Source organism: Heliconius melpomene, chromosome 8 (assembly GCF_056956725.1).
Source record: "Heliconius melpomene rosina isolate 202511_hmr_F chromosome 8, ASM5695672v1, whole genome shotgun sequence".
Lineage (NCBI taxonomy): Eukaryota > Metazoa > Arthropoda > Insecta > Lepidoptera > Nymphalidae > Heliconius > Heliconius melpomene.
The window spans coordinates 2,428,456-2,449,091 of NC_140396.1; the positions used below are offsets into that span (position 1 = coordinate 2,428,456).

The 20,636-nt window shown below is 32.6% G+C and overlaps 2 protein-coding genes across 4 annotated transcripts in view; one reads left to right on the forward strand and one right to left on the reverse strand.

Moving 5' to 3' along the window:
- The first annotated feature begins 420 nt into the window (after positions 1 to 420).
- Positions 421 to 9,428, forward strand: LOC146536657 (uncharacterized). Its single transcript, XM_085189176.1, has 10 exons — positions 421 to 601; positions 672 to 866; positions 981 to 1,118; positions 1,589 to 1,822; positions 2,180 to 2,263; positions 6,866 to 7,019; positions 7,748 to 7,920; positions 8,289 to 8,384; positions 8,894 to 9,037; positions 9,321 to 9,428. The coding sequence occupies exons 1-9, from the start codon at positions 536 to 538 to the stop codon at positions 9,029 to 9,031; spliced, it is 1,278 nt and encodes a 425-aa protein (XP_085045302.1). The 5' UTR covers positions 421 to 535; the 3' UTR covers positions 9,032 to 9,037; positions 9,321 to 9,428.
- A 4,744-nt stretch (positions 9,429 to 14,172) lies between these two features.
- Positions 14,173 to 20,636, reverse strand: part of LOC146536658 (serine/threonine-protein phosphatase 2A 56 kDa regulatory subunit gamma isoform-like) — a 35,086-nt gene continuing 28,622 nt past the window's right edge. For all 3 annotated transcript variants that reach the window (XM_085189179.1, XM_085189178.1, XM_085189177.1), the window contains 6 exons: positions 20,326 to 20,443; positions 20,102 to 20,214; positions 19,502 to 19,664; positions 18,772 to 19,001; positions 18,318 to 18,495; positions 14,173 to 17,748 (listed from right to left, as the gene is read on the reverse strand). In XM_085189179.1, the coding sequence (XP_085045305.1) occupies positions 17,602 to 17,748; positions 18,318 to 18,495; positions 18,772 to 19,001; positions 19,502 to 19,664; positions 20,102 to 20,214; positions 20,326 to 20,443 (949 nt within the window). In that variant the 3' untranslated portion in view covers positions 14,173 to 17,601. The remainder of the gene's footprint in view (positions 17,749 to 18,317; positions 18,496 to 18,771; positions 19,002 to 19,501; positions 19,665 to 20,101; positions 20,215 to 20,325; positions 20,444 to 20,636) is intronic.

Here is a 20,636-nt window from a genome sequence, read left to right on the forward strand (position 1 = left end):
GCTTCTATGGCTTCCATATGATATATGATGCTAAATCGTTTTTTTAATATTGAACATTTAATTAACTTTTATACAGTTATATTTAGATAAAGCATACTTGTGGTTATTAGTAAATATTTTGCTATTAACGGCAATTTCTCCAATAATTATTTATAATAATAATAATTTTGATGCACAATATAATGAAAAGACAAAAGTAAATTAATTTGGAAAAGTAGATAATTTATCTGCTTCCGTCCTTTGCTGAATATCTTTTAATTATTTTTAAGTTACGCTTACTTTTTTTTCGTTAGTATTTAAAATTAATTGAATTAATTTTAATATTACCGTACGTAGTCAATTAAAATATAACTTATAATGGCTAATATGCTTGTACAAGTATCTTAACGTGTATTTTTTTTTATTGTCAAACAGTTGTTAGACGTCAAAATTATTTGTCATTTTTACTGTAAAGTGGGTGTTCATTACGGTACTAAATTCGATAAATAAACAATTTTGTTACAAAGAAAGAGTTATGAACTCTTGAAATCTAGTCATGGAAGGTCTACCTTCTGGAGACATACAGGCCAAATATCAGAAATTAGCATCTGAGTATTCTAAGGTAGTATGTTTATTTTTAAATTAAGTTGTCGTATCGGCAATTGCAGCAAATTTATTGTTTCCGTTTACAGTTGAGGGTTCACGTAAAGGTATTAAAAAAGGGAGTTTTAGACGAACAAGCTAAATCGAATGAGTTGCGGGAACTGTTGAAAGATAAAGAAAAAACTTTACGGAAAGGAGAATTAGAGATAGATTCTTTAACCTTCAGAAATCAGCAGTTGACGCGACGCGTTTCCGTCCTTCAAGATGAACTTGATGCTTTCCAAGTAAGTTTAACAAAACTATGATATGCTTAATATTACTAGGTCTTCCATTACATTTTAAAGTCTAAATCTAATTAGATTTATTTTCAACTAAAATAATGTCCTTTATGTTTACAGACTAAAATGACAAAAAAATCGAAAAGTAAAAGTGAAGACAAACAAGCAGCAGCCAGCAGTATACCTTCATTAGATTCAGGTCTTTTGCAGGAGGAATTACAAAAGAAAATTATTGAAAATGCTCAGTATGCATCACAAGTAAGGAGTAACAAATACTAAATATGCTATTTCTGTACAACACAACAGATTGGTCCTGCGTTATAAGCAAGAATACTATGTGATACTATATACATATAATGCATTTGTATGAATGATTCACATTTAATTTTTGTCATTATGGTACGAATCTAATGTTAAGAGAAATCTTTGTTATGAACAAAATGTGTGTGTTTTATTAAAGTCAAAGTAAGAACATTTTAAATAAAATTGTATGCATATGTAACTGAAATACAGTTTTTAGCTTATACAGTAAAATTTTAAATTATGAAATAATTCTAAAAACTGTTTCATTATAAATCTTACAGTACAGAAATATAATGTGGGGAGTCCCCTCATCATATAAAACCCATATTATACTAGCAGGTGAAATAACGTAATATGAAAAAGTGTTATCAGAGGATTACTTATATTTTTGGCAATGCTGAATATAATTTAATATCTTATATTAGCTTTCAGATAAAACATTTGAAGTGTCACAATTACAAGCATCTATAGAAGATTACAAAAAACATATAAGTGAAAGTGAAAGCAAATACAAATGTGAAATTGCAAAATTAAAAAATAAAAATCAAGAACTTCAATTTTCTTTAGAGGAGACTCAAAAAATAGGTGCTCCGAAGCCTCACACTAGCAGTCAAGCTGCTAGCTGCAATGGAGATTTCTTTTCAGAAGCAGGCAGTCTGGTAACTTTTTAAATTCATATTATAATGATATAAGTATTTTAGAAGACAGAACTATAAATATTTTATATATATAATTTTTTGTGGTTTTTTTCACACTAATGACTTTCACAGTGGATAACTGTTGATATGTTATAATAATACTGTTAATAAAAGTTATAAAATATTGTGGTGCAGTCAGACAGCATCTGATCGTAAATGCAATGGTAGTGGGTTCAATCCCCACTCAAGAGAACAAATAACTATCATTTCCCCAGTCTAGGAGACAAACCACGGTGTTATGTTCAGTTAGTTATTCTGTATTATCTTTGGCACTGGAGCTGATGCCTTTAATAAATACATTATTTTCTTATTTTTTAGGTGGGTAGTGAAGATGCGCTTAGTTCTGTAGATGATTTGCATATAAATGAGCAACTTAGCACTAAGGCACACACTTTAGAAAAGGTATTTTTTTATTTTTGTTAATATTTTTTAATGTAATTATTATTGTATAAAGCTTTTAAAGTTTCAAAAAGTGAAACATATAAATAAAACGTGGTCGGCGATCGTGAAAACGATTGCCACTATGGGGAATTGATTATTATTTTTTTATTAAACGGAAGATGGTCCAACAGGCTTTCCACCCGTCCCTGTTTACAAGACCTAGAAGTCACTCGCTAGGTAGTCATCTAGATGAAGATCTCACCCTCAACCATAGTACACTTGATACTAGTGCAACAACTTTACAGCCAGAAACTCAACCGCCAGCATGGCAAAGAGTACCTGTAAACCGAAATAAAAAACGAAAAAAAAGTTCCCCAACACCTTCTCCTGATAAGCTACATACAAGCAATAGATTCAACACACTACCCGTAGACCAAGTGGAGAATGCAGGACCGAAAGTAAAACGGCCATCTAAACCACCACCAATCATCCTATATGGTGTTGATGATATTAACAAACTGACTGAATTGCTCAGTGTAGTTGCAAAAGAAGAGGAATATACTTATAAGATCGTAAATAAAAATCAACTGAGAATACACTGCACTGATATTAACATCTATAAGGAAATATTATCAACAATCAGAGACAATGGTTTAATAGGACACACATTTAACCGAAAAGATCAAAGGTGCTACAGAGTGGTCATACGAAATCTTCATCACTCAACGCCACTTGAAGAAATAAAGCTTGATATCGAAAAAAACACTGGCAACGTAGTGTCTGGTGAAATTATAAATGTCAAATTTGGTCCTGACAAAAAGCCCACTTCTACATTCTTTGTCAACCTTTTACCTGGACCCAAAAATAAGGCAATAAAGGAACTAAAATACATTCATCACCAGGCTGTTGTGATAGAAGACCCCAGGAAGAAAACCACAGTTGTACAATGCCAGCGCTGTCAACAATACGGGCACTCAAGAACTATTGTATGCGTCCTTACAGATGCGTAAAATGTGGACAGTCACACAAGACTTCTCAATGTCCCAAAAAGGACCGAAACACACCTGCGACGTGCGCCCTCTGTAATGGACCCCATCCTGCGAATTATAAGGGTTGTGATGTTTACAGAGAAATTCTTAATAAAAGATTTAAACATCAGAAACAACCACCAAAAGAGCCGTTAAGAACTGAGAAGCCTATAACCGATAAAGTGACACCTATTGATAACACCATAAAAACAAAATCTATATCAGAGACATATGCAAACATCTGTAAAATTAATAAGACACAAACGGATAGTACCTATGAAAACACACAACAACAGATGATTCCTAATATCGAAGAAATTCTCAGAAGACAAAACGATAAGTTTGAGCAAATCCTACAACAAATGAGCACCCTAATGGAACTCATAGTCAGGCTCGTTGACCGGCTAACAAAATGAACACCTACAGAGTAGCTACCTGGAACGTGAATGGCTTAACAGCTCACAAACTAGAAGTTGAATTACTTATGGTTGAACACAAAATTGATATACTTCTCGTATCCGAAACACATGCCAAAAGTAATACAAACTTAAAATTTAAGGACTGCGAATGCTATATGACTAATCATCCTGATGATCTAGCACATGGTGGAGCAGCAGTAATTGTGAAAAAGAATGTTAAACATCACCTCATCCCAGAATACAAGACAGCCCATATACAAGCCGCAACTATTTCTGTGGAAGATGGCAAGGGTCACATTAACTTCTCAGCAGCATATTGTCCCCCGAGACATAACATAAAGGAGGACATGTGGACAGACTACTTCAAACATCTTGGAAATCGTTTTGTGACAGGTGGAGACTGGAACGCAAAACACATTGACTGGGGTTCCAGACTTACCACGACTAGAGGACGACAACTTAAATTAAGCACAGACAATAATAATTTACTAGTATTGTCTGCTTGCGAGCCCACATACTGGCCCACAGACCCCAAAAGAAAACCTGACCTTCTTGACTTCTTCGTTGCAAAAGGTCTATCCAAACACTACCTGAAACCGGAATCATGCTATGATAGTTCGTCTGACCACACTCCTGTTCTTCTAACAATGAGCTCATTCCTTATAGAACTTGAAGAAACAGAAAAGTTAACCAACCGACAGACTGACTGGGAATCCTTTAGGGATTATATAGAGAGCAACATTCAGTTGAATGTGCCCATGAAAACTCCAGATAACATAGAAGATGCAGCTAGGTATATTACAGAACTTATTCAAACAGCTTGCTGGATCAATACTCCTGAACCCAAACCGGACAACAGGCATTCAAATTACCCACTGGCCATTAAACATGCATTACTAAATAAACGTAGGTTAAGGAGGATTTGGCACCAGAGTGGAGCGGAGGCAGACAAAACCATATTCAATACAGCTGCGTTACACCTGAAAGAGATGTTGCAGAGGTGGCACGATGATACGCTGGAATACCAACTGGAATCGTTATCGCCCTCTGCGTCAAACAAATACTCCTTGTGGAAGTTCACAAAAAACTATAGCAAGCCACAAAGTACCAAATTCCCGCTAAAAACTTGCTCGGGATGGGCACGTACATCCCAGGAAAAGGTAGATGCTTATGCTAAACACTTGGAACAAGTATTTTCTCCGAATCCGGGAGGAAGCTCTGAGAATGAGCGACATATAGACGAAGTGCTCCTACAAGACTTCCAAATGACACCACCACCTCGTCCCGTTAAAGTGCGTGAAGTATGGAGAGTAATTACCACACTTAAAGACAAGAAAGCACCTGGATATGATCTTATTACAAAGGAAATACTAAAGCAACTACCACGAAAAGCTGTTGTATTTATGACGTCTTTGTTTAATGCTGTACTGCGGGTCCAGTATTTTCCTCTGGCCTGGAAAATCTCTCAAATCATTATGATTTATAAGACTGGAAAAGATCCTTATGAAGTATCATCTTATAGGCCTATAAGTCTGCTCCCCATACTCTCTAAGGTTCTGGAAAAGTTACTGATGCATAGAATACTGCCCATTCTAAACAATGAAAATGTAATACCCGACCACCAATTTGGCTTCAGACTAAAGCACTCCACCATCGAACAAGTGCACAGAGTATATGACAAAATCCGTAAAAGCCTCGAGGAAAAACAATACTGTTCCTCTGTGTTCCTCGATATTCAACAAGCCTTTGACAAGGTTTGGCATAGGGGTCTTCTGCTTAAACTGAAGAGTAACTTGCCACATCAGTACTATACCATATTGAAATCTTACCTTGAAGACAGGATGTTCCAAGTGAAAGAAGCGGATGCAAAATCATCCTTTTTCCAAATAAAAGCTGGTGTACCCCAGGGGTCAGTTTTGGGACCGCTACTATACATACTGTATACCTCAGACCTTCCGCAGGCTGAAGGAGTCACAACGGCGACATTTGCTGACGATACTGCAGTACTAGTCAGTCACAAAGATCCAGTTATTGCATCAAAGATTCTACAGGGAAGCCTGGATAAAATCTCAACATGGCTGAATAACTGGAAGATAAAAGCAAGTGCTAGCAAATCTGTCCAGGTCACTTTCGCCCTAAAAAAAGGAAACTGTCCACCAGTAAAATTGGAAAATACTACACTCTCGCATCACGACAGCGTCAGGTATTTGGGTCTTCATCTCGATCGTCGCCTGACATGGAGGAATCACGTTGAAACAAAGAGGTGTGAACTTAATATCCGATATAAAAACCTCCATTGGATACTAGGGCGTAACAGCAAACTGAGCCTGGACAATAAGCTTCTTATATACAATGTTGTACTGAAGCCTATTTGGCTCTATGGGATACAACTCTGGGGAAGTGCTTGTAAATCCAATATCACGATAATTCAGAGGGTACAAAACTTCATACTGCGAACAATCAGCCATGTACCGTGGTTTGTTACCAACAAGGAAATCCATGAAAACCTCAAGATGGATACTGTCGCGTATGAAATAATAAAACACAACAGTAAATATCGAGACCGATTGGGAAGGCATCCTAATGACCTTGCATCTGCCCTTATAACGCGAAGTTATGCTAAAAGATTAAAAAGAAGTGATATACTTTAACAAAAAAAAAAAAAAAAAAACAAGTAAAAAAAAAAAAAAGATAATACTATAAGGTAGATGGCTTATTGGAGTCACGCCTTTAAAAGCCAACAGCATACAACACATTTGCTAAAAGTAAAGAACTGATTGTAAATTCAGCACAGAAAAAAAAAAAAAAAAAAAAAAATTTTTTACTCACTGTGGTATCAACACAAAGGCATTGATTTTCATCACTCAATACTTTTATGATGTTAATAAGTAAATTTAAATTAAATTAGTTATTTTGTTGCTTTTATTAATATATTAAAACACTAATGACTTTTAGTAGATAACTAATAATAGCATTTATTGATAATACATACTGATAATAGTAATGGCAAAATATTGTGTAAGAACATGAAGATATTAAATATTTCAATTCCTGCAATGAGATTCGAACCCACAATATGACGCGTTTACAGTCGCTTGCTTATACGACTGCGCCATGACTGGCCTAAACAAACATGACTGCTAACATTATAGTTTTGTATCTTATTCTCTTCATAGGAAAACCAAAAACTGAGGATGGAGTATGAACTATTAGGAATGGAAAACGAAAGTCTTAAGTTAGAACTAAGTAAATATGTAGCGGCAGCTCAAAAGAAAAGGGGAGACACTCACGACTCTGGTGACTTTAACTGCTTCAGTGAAACTTCTATTGGTATGTTTCAAAATTAGTTATTTTTTTGAAATATTATTATGTTCAGTTCCACCGTTCAACACGCTATGCCTCCAAAATTCGGTGGAAAATGGAGAACGGAATGTTTTAACACTAGACATTCCGCCTAAACTAAAGGTAAACATGTATGAGATCATATTTTTATGTAAAATGTATATTAATATTATAAAGCGGAAGAATGTTTTGAAGTAGTTGTTTCAATTTTATAGTTATTTTGTCGTTTACATATCCACCAACAACAAGTTTTGTATTTTGTAATTTCTTCGCGTTCTCTAAAACTATTTACTGGTGGAAAGTTCAACGCACGTTGCAACTTCAACGTAGTCCTTAATGATATCTCTCCGCTCGCGGTAGAAAAGTAACTATAGTGGCGCAGATACAGTTATCTTTAATTTGAAACATTCCTTTCATTCATGTATCATTATACCATTAAAAAAAACTATTTTTATTTAAAATAATTAATAATAACACCGACATTGAGATTACAGTAAAGTGCAGATTATTTAAATACTAAATTCTAGGTTGAAAAATATATCATCATACCCATATAAATAATTTTAAGAACATATTCTTGAATTATAGAAAATAAAAAAGAGCTAAACGCATCTCATCTCATCTGTTTATCTGTCCTACCCCACTAGAGGTACAGTGTGAAGCTAAAAAAGACACATTGAAACAAATAATAAATTATAATATATTTTTTTGCCTAGATGCAGAAGGCCGTATTACAGGGTTGCTCGGCAGTCTGGAAGTGCCGTTCCTCCTCAGCAAGGAGTTGGAGGAGCGCGAGGATCGCCTCCACGCCTACTATCGAGCCAAGGTCACGGAGCTAAGTGGCCAAAGAGACGCTATGAAGAGCAAGACTGAACATTATCTTAAAGAGGTTTGTTTTTTATAATGTATATTTATGACATAAATAATAATATTATTAAAAATGCCATTGAGGCCGGCGAGGGTTGAGAGTTTGATTCCCATTCAGAGGAATAAATGTTGTTTTCATTTCCATGCGATGTTAACAAGATATTGTGGCATTGTATTCCACCACTTAGCAAACTATATATATATAACATAACTATAACTTATCTAAATATATATATCTACTTATAAAATTTAGCAGAAAGTAGGGAATAGACTGACTCTCTCTGCTTACCCTTTAAGTGATACAGCGTGAAACTGTTTAAAAGTCAGTGAATCAAAATTGTCTTTCTTTTATTTCTGATAAAAACCTGGTCATCCCAATTTTGCTTCCAGTGTGAGATGCTTGGACAACGTTTCGAGGAAATGGAGCGCGAGAAGGAAGCCGACGAACAAACTATTCAGAGTAAACACGACATAATCAGCAGGCTGGTGAGCATATCTCTTAAGTATTCTAGAATTATTAGTGATAATATTATTATAAAGTAAATTAACAGATGTCCACAAATATTTTTCGTGGACTTGACAATTCTTGCTACCCCCTTGTAGAATCAGTCCCTGTGTATTATTTTTCTATTTTTAAAATTAATAGGGGTTCCTATTTAAAAAAAAAAAAATCAGTTGATTTATATTTACTAACTTACATAATATATTGATGTTATCTGCATGTGTGTATGTTAACATGTGTGAGTGTGGTTTCACATATGTGTGTGTGTGTGAAAATATGTTACCCTCCTACTATGGTTATTTTTAACTCAGGCATTTGAGCTAATCGACGTTCGGATAATTAACACTGTATTAAACATAGTTGGTCAAATCATACAAAATCTTTACAGAAATTGTAGTCTTATATGTAAGTCTGATGTATTAGCTTTGTTACCTAAATCCATATATGTCAACCTTGTACATATATAATTAGTATATTTAATTGGTGCGTGCAGGAAGAGGAGCTGCAGTCGACGTCGCGCAACTACGAGCAGCAGCTGGGCGTGCTGACGGAGCACGTGGCGGCGCTGAATGAGCACATCGCGCGCCAACACGACCGCCTGCAGCTGCTGCAGCGCGACCGCGGGAAGTAGCCCCCTGTATGTATACCTACCGTGTACGAGTGCAGTAGGGACGACAAGTCGTAGTCGCTCTGAAGTTACTTGAGGTTTTGCGCATTGTCCACTTGGAAAGATAATCGTTAAGCGTTATTGCGCATTTAAATTGGGCCACTTCAAAACTATACTTATGTCATAAGGACCCTATCCCAGCTCCTTACCCTGCAACGCGATAGGCACAAAATGAAATGCTAACTTATATATTTACATAGAGACATATTGCCCTGGAAAAAATATACAATATGTGCTTTAATTTTCTTTACAGCTAACTATGGAATGTCGTTTCGTTTCCGTGTCTAAGATGAAATCTGAATATGAACTTAAACTTACCATACAAATGCCAGATCAGAGCGTGGAATTAATGAAACAAAAATACATAAAATACCTCGACTTACAAACGCTAAATTAAATCAATGTTTGTGCCCAAAACATGTTTTTTACATGATATAAGAATAACATAATATAAAACGCAAAGTGACATGAAACTTATAATATTGTACACTGTTATAGGACTTAAAAGCAATAAATAAAACTACTTATCTACTAGATATAGGCATTAAAGTTATAAAGAATACCTCAAATTTTTAAGACTTTCACTCATATTTGACATAAAAATGCATTTTATACCCAAATCAAAATCCATATTAGATCAGTGGCGTAGCTAGGGTATTTGCTGCCCGGTGCGGCTTAGTAGACTGATGCCCTTTAAAATGGTCTAAGGTCGGAAAAAAAACAAAGTGATCGTCGACGTTGATGCCCCTTTCCTTTTGATGCCCGGTGCGGCTTAGAGGACTTGATGCCCTTTAAAATGGTCTAAGGTCTAAAAACAAAGAAAAAAACAAAGTGATCGTCGACTTTGATGCCCCTTTTCCTTTTGATGCCCGGTGCGTCCGCACCGCTCGCACCCCCCTAGCTACGCCACTGTATTAGATTAAATAAATGCTTCTACTAGATAAACGATTAGTTCAGCAAAGTAAAGAGAATATGTAATTTCTATCCTAGAAAATTGTATTGTCTGGAATAATTACTTATTTTCTTGGTTTTATCCATAAAAAATGTTTAAAAGTAAGTTTTTCACTTCACTTAATTTTTTTTAATACATCTATATACTCATACAACATAAACTGTTTTATAAACTTATCTAAAACTGCTAAATAAGTTTATAGTTTGAAAATAATTATATTTTCTATTAATATAATTATTTTCAAAATAATTATATTATATTTTTTTTATTTTGCATATTAATGCAAAATAAAAAATAGTAGTATTTTTCATTTACTTCAAATTAAATTCAAGCACGCTTTGTTTAATCATTGCCCGTCGCGTCGCTTCACTTGTACCTTGAGATGCCGATTTCATTTATAAATGACGGCATCTCAAGATCACTCTCAGAATTGAGAGCGGTATATAAATACGTGACTTAGTTTGAATTACTTATTACTTACTTATTTTATTTAACTAAAAAGTTCATATGCTACTAAATTTCATTCGTAAGAGTTAAGTAGGTATGTATTGACATAAACATATAAGAAATTATTGCAAACGAATGTTCATAATTGTGTAAAGTGATATAAATATATTATTTTATAAATTAGAAAAGTATAAAAAATTTTGTACTTTATAATATGGCTAGTTAGCTAGTTAATGTTGTAAAATAAATGAAGCTATGTAATATGGTATTGAAATTAATCGACGTTTCGCTTCACTTCTAGTATTATTACTAAAAAATCTTTTTTTTAGTTATTATATATTTTTTAAATTGTTATTGTTATTTCTGTAGTCGATAACGTGATGAAAATAGTGCTTATCAATTATGGCATTAAATTATACTTCTTTTTTCTTTTTAATTACCAGCCTGCTCTAAAATAATTTAATTTGCTATTTAATAGAAAACACACATTTATATATTTGGAATTGTAAAGAAATGCTGACATTTATTATTAAAAAAATATGAAATGTCTTATATTTGTACTTGTTCTTAATTTTTAAAACATAAATTTACTTGATGTAGCATCTGACTGTAATTGCAGAGGTGGTGGGTTCGATTCCCACTTGGGGTAATGAATGATTTTCATTTTTGCTTTGGTCGAGCAACAACGGACTGTCGTAACACTAGGTTCCCTCTTCTCCCTTACTACATGTATCTGTGATACAATGTGAAGATGTATTGTAATTTATAATTAAATATAAAAATATATAAAATCCAAATTTTCTTATTTATTCTTAATTTGTTAAACATTAATTTGATTGTTAACTCAAAATCAACAGTAGTCATTATATAAAGCCTTGCTCCACTTTGGTATATCTGAAGGTTAGGTATTGTTTAAAGTAATTTACGTGTTTTGTAATATTATTTGCATTCCTATTATTTATCAAGGCCTAATGTAAACGTATCATTTTGTATTGATTGGCTAGTGATCATTTTTTTTCTAGAAGTAAGTTAAAAATGCAATATATTATAGTAGTGCTTAAAATTTAGTATTTTAGTACCTACATGCTCCATTCTTATACGTTTTGTATAAGAATGGAGTACGTCTTATAGACATATTTCGCACTTTGTGATCGTTTCAAGTTTCTTACAAATATTTCTCTTTTATTCAATTGATAACAATATAATTGAGATATTGTTTATCTTACATTTAATTAATTATATTTAAATTTTAATGTCGTGTTAAGTGAAAGTATTGTTAAATGTTTCATGTTCTATAATTGGTCGCAAACTTTGCTACTTTCAGTCGACTTCATCATAAAAACTACGGTTAATATAATATTATTTTAATTTAAAATTAAACAGACTGTTTTTTCTATTAAGTGAACTTATTGTAATGTATAAAAAATAGTATGAATTTTTTTAGGTAATATTTGAGGGCATATTTTTAATGGTAAGAGCGCTTGGACTGATTACTAGAACCCTGCAATCTTAATATTTTAATTCAGAAATTTCATTAAAATGTTTTAATAAAGGCGTGTGACCGTATCGTGACGGTTGTGGGTTCGATTCCCACTCGACAGAATGAATTATTATTTAATCATATTTTCATTTCTTCGCTCTGGTACCAAGGCAAAAAGGAGTTGAGTTCCACCACTCAACACGTAAGTCGTGTCGTGTCGAGGCATTACGTGTTGAGTGCCCATTTTATCTTGTCCATTTGTGGGCAAGTGTTTTAGCACTAGGTTCCCCCTGCCTACTCTACTATGTGCGGGATACATCGTGAAGCTGAAAAGAAAAAATACGTATTTATAGTTTATATACGACCTTTTCTTTTTTTTTCTTGTATATTTTATATATAAAGTATTTATATGGTGCTGTAGGCCTGTGGCTTACGTCAAGTCTTAAACAACAAGTTTCATAAGAAACAATGATTCTAAGTGTTGTAAGAGATTGAGAATTACTTTTCTTTTTAATGAAGTATAAGTGTATATATAACTATATTTATATAAATGCTATTATAACGTCTTTTAAATCCACACTGAGTGAAATGTCAGATAAAATAAAAATAAAAAACGAATAAAATATTGATATGAATTATTATTTAAATATTAAGTAAATAAATGTGTACATTAAATAAAGTTTAGGTTCAATTTAATAGTGTATTCTGATAATTTCATTCAAGTGGATGTTAACAGATGATTAAGAAATTATAAATTAATTCTTGTAGTTATATATAACATGAGTCTGGTATACAATGTGTATTTATAAATAATAATAAATAGTTTTAATTATCAATTAGTTGTTTTATTTTGTTTATTACTAATTGTTTTGTTTTATTTTTTATTAGAATTAAGATTTTTTTTTAATATACTCTCAGCGTATCTCTTAGCCAATTTGAATTGAACAGAAATCAGTTTTTAATCTTTTGATTGTTATTTTACATACATAGTTAGTTATTTTACATACATTAAGTACATAGTACATAGAAATTGTCATTTGTGGGGAATAACACATCGGGCAAACGGCACCCGTAAAGATAGATAGAGAAAGTAACTTAGCCTGTGAGACGCGTGGTTAGGGCTACTCTCTGACCGTGGAACGCAGGCTAGGCAGAGATTATTTTGTAAATATCGTGTTATTTTTGTAAGTTTACTAAATAATTTGAATAAATCTATTCTAATATACCCTCAATTAAAATTTATATCAATTTACGAATTTGATAGTAGATATTATCATGGCGGTATTTAAAAATTATGCAATCAATATTTTACTGATACGTATGTTATTCTGTATTTATGGTCGACGTGCGACGAGACGTCAATTCAGCAAAGCATCGATGTCTGATGATGTCTGATGAGGATCGAGGCTATAGCAGTTGCAGCAGTGTAAGTGTAGTGTGCGTATAAGAATAAAAATTAAAATTATGCAGTCGACAAACCTATTGCGAGGTAAGAACAAGTGTCACAAAATATTAAGATTTGAATAAGTCACTCGTTCAATGTAAAATACAATATAATGGTAATGAACTTTAAAAATTGTGGAAAAATTAAGTCGGTGTGTCAAATGCATAATTATGTTAAGCAGTCAAATCAATTTGAATTATCGAAATCGACTGTAAGGTGTGAATTAACGCAACTTCACTAATTATTTGCTGACTTAATTGAAAAATAAGTGATTTTATATATTTTATATCTATACACAATTTTTAGAAAATTTTGTATGACCCTATTGACCGTTTTATTTACCGTATTTCTCTCTGACTAACCCGTTAGGCATAAAGCGTGAAGCTAAGTTAACAATATGATGTAAATAGAAAAAAAAACGATTGACTGTTTAATATATGATCTAAGTTACAAAACTACAAGATGTAGTGCAAATGCGTTAAGATATTCTGGAGTATAAGCTGAAAAGAGCTTGTTGAAATTCTTGTCCACGACTTAGAATCGACATTCTAACGACTTGGTCTGGGACGACCAATGTATGTGGCGTCTCCAACGGATCCAAGTCTCCCTGATTGCATTTTTTTTTAAAGGTAACTATAACTGTAGTATGTAGTGTAGCGGCTACACTAACAGATTACATTTATAATAAATTTAAAAAAAAATGGATATTGCTGCTTTTGTTTTTAGGACACATATTTTATTACGTTTTCGGTGTTGTTTAAAGGTGAATAAAACAACTGAGCTATATGCACAACTTTGTATTATAACGATAATCATAAGCACCTTACAATCTGTTACAATATTTCTTTCAACAGTTACATTATCGTTATAAATATTTATACAAAATTTATCAATTTGTTGAACAGCATCGCAAATGATCGCTAACATGTCAGTCGCAGTCAGTCGGACGTCGGACGACAGCCACCCTCGCTCACAACGATTTTTCTTATAAAATTGCACATTCGCCTTCCAGAAGCAAAATTCACTAATCCATATTTATATATATATATATACTTAGTTATATAACTTATACAATAAATTTATATAATCGATGGTCGATGGTGGCGGTGGTCACACGTTCAGCTTTACTTCAATTTAATGTCATTTGAAATATGTGTGACAATCATATTACTTTAAACCAATGATATATATATTTATCCAATTTTCAGTCCATATTTCATGTAAACATTCGTCGAAATCTAAACTACACGTGCAAATGATACATACATATAAATATTTTATTATTAATAAGTGTTTCCAAGCACTCACCCGGTCGTTATTCATACATTTACATTATAATTTTACATAATTTCATATAATATATAATAATTGGTTGGTGCTTTGAAAAATTAACAGCTGATGGCTTGCAACATGGCTACAAAATAAACACCTTTGGCACTACACATACAACAAAACAAATAACATTAAAAATACAACACAAATGCAAAAACCGTGCCCCACCTTTAAGTAATTATAAAATACTTGTTTACATTATAGATATAGTAACTTAACGATGTTAATTTCCTACGATTTATATCAAGTCTGTCCCATTTAAATTTTGTGTAAAAGATATAGAAAAAAACTGCTGTAAAAAAATATAATGAGAAAAAAATATAAAAAACATGATTATTTATTGGAATCATCATATATTTAAAAGTTTTAATCATATAACAACAAAATAAACACAAAAATGCATTCATAATTCAAAATTATAATTTAAAATTTTACAAACACTCTTGACTAATTGTATTATAAAAATATAATATAGATTAAATTTGACTACGTTTAAATGTTCCATTTTTAAAACTAAGCAAAAAAAAAACATTAAACAGAGGACAGACATTAAATAACTAAAGTGATCCCGCCATAGAAACGTGTACAGTACAAGTAATAAATTACATAATTAGACATTGAGTAACATAACTATAGTAAATAATTTCGACATGTCCGTACGTCGAGCGTTACTTTAAATATCATCTAAATTATATTACATACACAATGCACTTCACTTCACTTTAGCGTCCATTTCGCTGTAGATGTTTTTATTTGATATAATTTTTTTTTGTTACTTAGTAAAGAAATACATGTACATTCGACCATTTCATTTTTATAAATAGACCAGCTATATTACAAAAATGGTTTAAAGTAGCTTTATCTTTCAAATAGAAATGTTAAGATGTATAATTGTTTCAAATATTATATAAAAAAAATATTTAAAGAAATAAACTACTAGAGAAAAGTAATCAGCGTCAAGAGACGTAAGGTTTAAGAGAAACTTAGTATTTTTTCTTCTATTAAGCAGGTTTTACATTTTTCATTATAGTATTTACATTTTAATTACTTCTAAAGGAATATAGACATGAGTCTAGGATTACAATCAACATTTCTATAATGTTTTACATTTTCCTATAAAGCTATATAAATATAAACGCATTTCTTCACAAAGTTACATAATTCAAAAAATTGAATTTCGTCAATCATCAATTACGAATAGTTAAAACCATTAGCGCCAAAATAAAGCACAAACTACAAAGCAGGAATGTTATGGACGTAACATTTCGGATCTGGATACTTAAGAACCACCAACATTCTGGACATAATAAAAATACATATATATACGGTTTTGATTTTGCTTACAGATATAAAATTGTATGTGATAATTTCGTTTAAGAATATTAGATTTTTGGACAATCTATTATTTAAAGAATCTGTTATTAATAATTTGTTGTAAATTTTTTGGCGGTACTAAGCGCTAGTGCAGACAAAACAAAAAAAAACCTGTTAGTTATAAACTCGTTAAAGTATCGAAACTTTTATTTTTATGTTGGATATTCGATAGTATCCGTTACCGTTACCTCATAACACCCCTGCTAACTAAATTTGAAATAGTGGGTGATTCTGTGATACACTATATTATTAGAATATGTAATTTTTTACATGGTGAGGTTAAACACATTAATTTATTTCTAAAGCAGTGCTTCGACTACTTAACATTAACATACATCGAGGGCGACAGATAATAATATTATTCTGTTAGATTACGTTTTTGAATACTGATGAAACTTTAAAAGATTCAGTAAAAATTAAAGAAAATGTAGAAAAAAAGAGGAAATTAAACTAAAATGGTGGATTAAAAATGAATTGTACGTGAATGTGCGTTTTATATTAACTGTTGATTATTGATTATAATATGTAAATGAAGGAATACTGTTATATAGTAATACTAAAAAAAAATCAGAAACACAATCTAACAGGATATTTAATTTTTCTTTAATTTCTGTATACAACTAAAGATAGTAATTAATAATTACTAATAATACATTTGTTTAAATCAAACTTACTTATTGTTGTGATGACATTAATTTCATTTGAAAATTTATATGAATATTTCAACTAAGTGTCACAAGTGTATCAAAATCTATTAAACTACAATAAATAAGCTTGATTTATCGTCTCATTTACATCAAATAGTCAAGTCCGGGTAAAGTCTTTGTTTTGGCGGACGCCATTTTGTTTAACATTTATCAAATATAACGGGAAATCAGCTAATTTGTGTTCACATTATAAATAAAAAATCTCATAACCAGTACGATAGAAAGAATAGGCGCTGTTTTCTATTTAAAATTATTTTAGCATAATGGTTGAAAATTGCACATATTGTAAAAAATAAATAATATTAAAGAAATATAGTTTAAGGCAAGTAATATACAGTCTAATAAACGATTGACATACACAGTTTTAGCTCAACACGGATGGACTTTGTCATTATTTATATTAAAACTTGAACATTTTCAATAATAATTAATTACTTTGAACAACAACGTATGGTCGAGTACGACAATCATTTAACAGAGTTACCATATATATGTAAATCCACCTCTATTATATTCAACATCAAAATCGATATAGCCATTTTGTACATTTAAATATAGATAGACGCTTAATTTAGTTTATATAAGTACATATATATAATATATTATTTAAAATGTATTGAAACACATTAATAACTAACTATTTCCCGTATAAAATACAAGGTTATATATCACTTGTTTAGCTACGCACGATCACACGAGTCAGAGGGGAGATAGAGGATAAAAGAGATATAGAGTGGGAGTAGTAGAGATGACAGAAAGGGGAGTGGGGTAAAAGGGGGGAGGTAGGAGTTAGTGGTGCTAGCACTGGTCGGCGTCGGGCGGCGTGGGAAGGTAGGGGTCAGCTCGCTTGTGTTCTATAAGAGCTTTAACTGTCGACGAGTCTGCGGGCAACTCTGATTTCTTCCTTAGTAGGGGTTTGCTCGCGTTGTAGTTTTGTTTCCTCGCCTGTAATATTATGGAGTCATATTTGTTATAAAGTTAAATATTAAATTTAGTTTAGTTTAAGTATAAATTTATACTATTAGTTTATAAGTGAAAGTAATAATATTTGTTGTCCACATAAAACTTCTTAAAAAAAAATTAAACCAATGGAAATTGATGTGTTCTCTTCTCAAAATTACAAATATATCATGATTGTGAGTTTAAATATGATAAATAAAAAAAAAGCCATATTTTTACTTTTATCGATGTTTCACCAGTAATGTATAATTTAAGGTTTCCTGAATTAGAAGTATGGTCGGAGGAATTGATGCCAAATGCCAAACCACATCAAGATTATAATAATAAAAAAAAACTGATGATGGGCAGACACTCTTTGAAATGTAAATACGACGTATATTTAACACTGCTCTACGACTGACCTCTTTCTCTATTAATACTCCATATTCAAGACGTGCAGGCACATTAGAATGGTCTCAGCAATGCCATATAAGGAAGGAGATGTTGTGACGTCGTTAGTTTTGCTTTTCATATTCTTTTAACATTCTGCTTTTAAAACGTGCTGGCGGGCCTACCTCCATGGTTTCCGCGTCTAGGCGGGGCAGCGCCATGTCGGGCGCGGGCGCATTTGGGGCGGCGGGGGGCGCAGCGTGAGGGGGCGCGCGCGGAAGGGCGCGGTGCGCGGGGTTGGCGGCTGCGCGTGCCTCCAGCTGCTGCCACAGCTCCTCGCGCTGCATTAACCTTTCGCGTTCTCTGTTGATTCGGTAATGATGTTAGTTTTTAAATATGAGTTTGTAACGTAACTGTGTAAAAGAGTAAGAAATATCATTGATTTATAAATTTTAAGTAACGAAAAGAAACTTCTTTAAACCTAACATTTTCACATTAAACGTGTCGATGTAACCCGCGATCAGTGTCTAATATACCTCGGGAAATTACAGCGCTACCATAAGTCATACCACCAGGACAAAGCTACATCATAGAAAATAAAATACATACAAAAAAAGTTTCAAACACAAAAGCACTCACTTTTGCTTCTCCTGCTTGTACTGCTGCGTGCACTCATCGAACAGCTTCTGATTCATCTCCATGAACAGCTTGAGTGCGTTGTAGACCAGGCCGTGTATGGTTTTATTCCAATGACTCTTCGTGTTCCGGTATAGGGACGGGAACATGATTGGCAGGATGTGGGTCGCGTTGTCAGATATAAGTGACATTATATACTCGTTATTCCAGTAGTATAACGCACGTTCTGCCACCTGTTGGATTGGAACATATATGAGCAATTAATATTTATATAAAAGACATTTTTTTTCAGCTTCACGGTGTATCCTAGAACTTAGTGTTCGGACATTCCTTTCCCCACTTTGCGTGAATTTTCCAAGATATACATGTTAAGTGGCGGCACGACTGACTTCGAAAATAAGGTGTTCATGTTTTTTGTTGTAATAGAACATTCTTTAGTAATAAAAGTTGAGTTAGATTAAATTGAGCCTAAATGAGATTTTAATGATGACTGCTGGCACTTCATAAGTCAGTTCTATATATGTATATGTATTTAGATGATGTTATTGTGCCGAATACTTAAAACAATTTAAAAAAAGCACATTATTATTATTTAAAGTAGTGGGTGAACCTAATTATATCAATTTTCGCTTTCACCTGCTTTAATAGGGTGATTGGAAGAAACCTCTAACTTATTTGTTTTGAAACACTATAAAAGATATTAAATATAAATTATAAAGATATAATTTTTCACCTGAAAATGTGGACTAGATACACATTTGGCTAATTGTCTGAACAGTGGGTCCATGATCTTCTGGAACTCCGCTGGCTCGATCACGTCGAGGATTTCCTCCATCTCGTTGAGGAACATTACCTCCTTGGGCGAGTGCGTTTTGGGCCAATATTTTAATAATGCTCTGTAAAATAACGTTGAATAAAGATACATATAATGTATGAATGATTAGTTTTAAGCGTTGCAATATTTAAGTATCTTTTTTGTCAATATTATATTGTTGGTAAAAAAAGTTCAAAGTTCAAGCTTTTTGGGTAATTATTAAAATTAAAAACAAATTTAAAATTTGATTTTATTCTTCACGCTATATTTCGCATGTAGCAGAGTAGGCAGAGGTAGTTTTAAGACATTCCGCTCTCCGAATTCTAGAGGTGTCGAGTGAAGGAAATCAACACCGAAGCAATGAAAACATTAAATATATATTTTTTCGGGTGGGGATCGAACTCCACAAGCTGTCGCGTTTACCTCACACCCTTGTGCACCTGCGCCGCGACTGGCTTCAATTTTTTTAATATAAAATATAAATTAAGTATCTATAGAGTAATATATCTCAATTCTAACCTGATCACGGGTTGTGTAAGTGAGGGGTCCTTTTCTAAGAACTGTACCACACAATATGCTAATTGTGGATGATATACAGAGAGTGACTTCACTTTATGCAGTGGTAGCAGCACCTATATAAAAAATTCTTTTCAGAAAATATTTCATTTTTGAAAAAAAAATATTCAAAACCATTATCTGTACATGTTAGTTTATTAAAATATGTATCAGAAAATTATATATACCTTTAATAAGAATAATTTGTGTTCTTCTTTCAGTGGCAACGCAAAGCCATTAATGATGGAACCAAGGATCTCCAGCAGTTCCGCTATACCGTTGTGATGTTCTGTCTCATATATGAACCTATGACAAGATTAATACAAGTTTTAGATTATATCATTTTCAAAATAAAAATATTTTAGGGGCAGAAGGGTGTGACTCGCGACGTTTATGGGTTCACTCCAAACTCGGGGGAATAAATTATTTTTTTATTAATATTTTAATTTCTTTTCTCTGGCACAAAGTCAAAATCAAATTTCTGCCAATTTTTTCCAGG

Excerpts from the sequence above, each read along its gene's own strand:
- LOC146536657 (XM_085189176.1), top strand. The coding sequence starts at position 536 with ATGGAAGGTCTACCTTCTGGAGACATACAGGCCAAATATCAGAAATTA. Across the intron at positions 867-980 it reads ATGAACTTGATGCTTTCCAA|ACTAAAATGACAAAAAAATC; the intron begins GTAAGTTTAACA and ends TTATGTTTACAG. Across the intron at positions 1,119-1,588 it reads ATGCTCAGTATGCATCACAA|CTTTCAGATAAAACATTTGA; the intron begins GTAAGGAGTAAC and ends ATCTTATATTAG.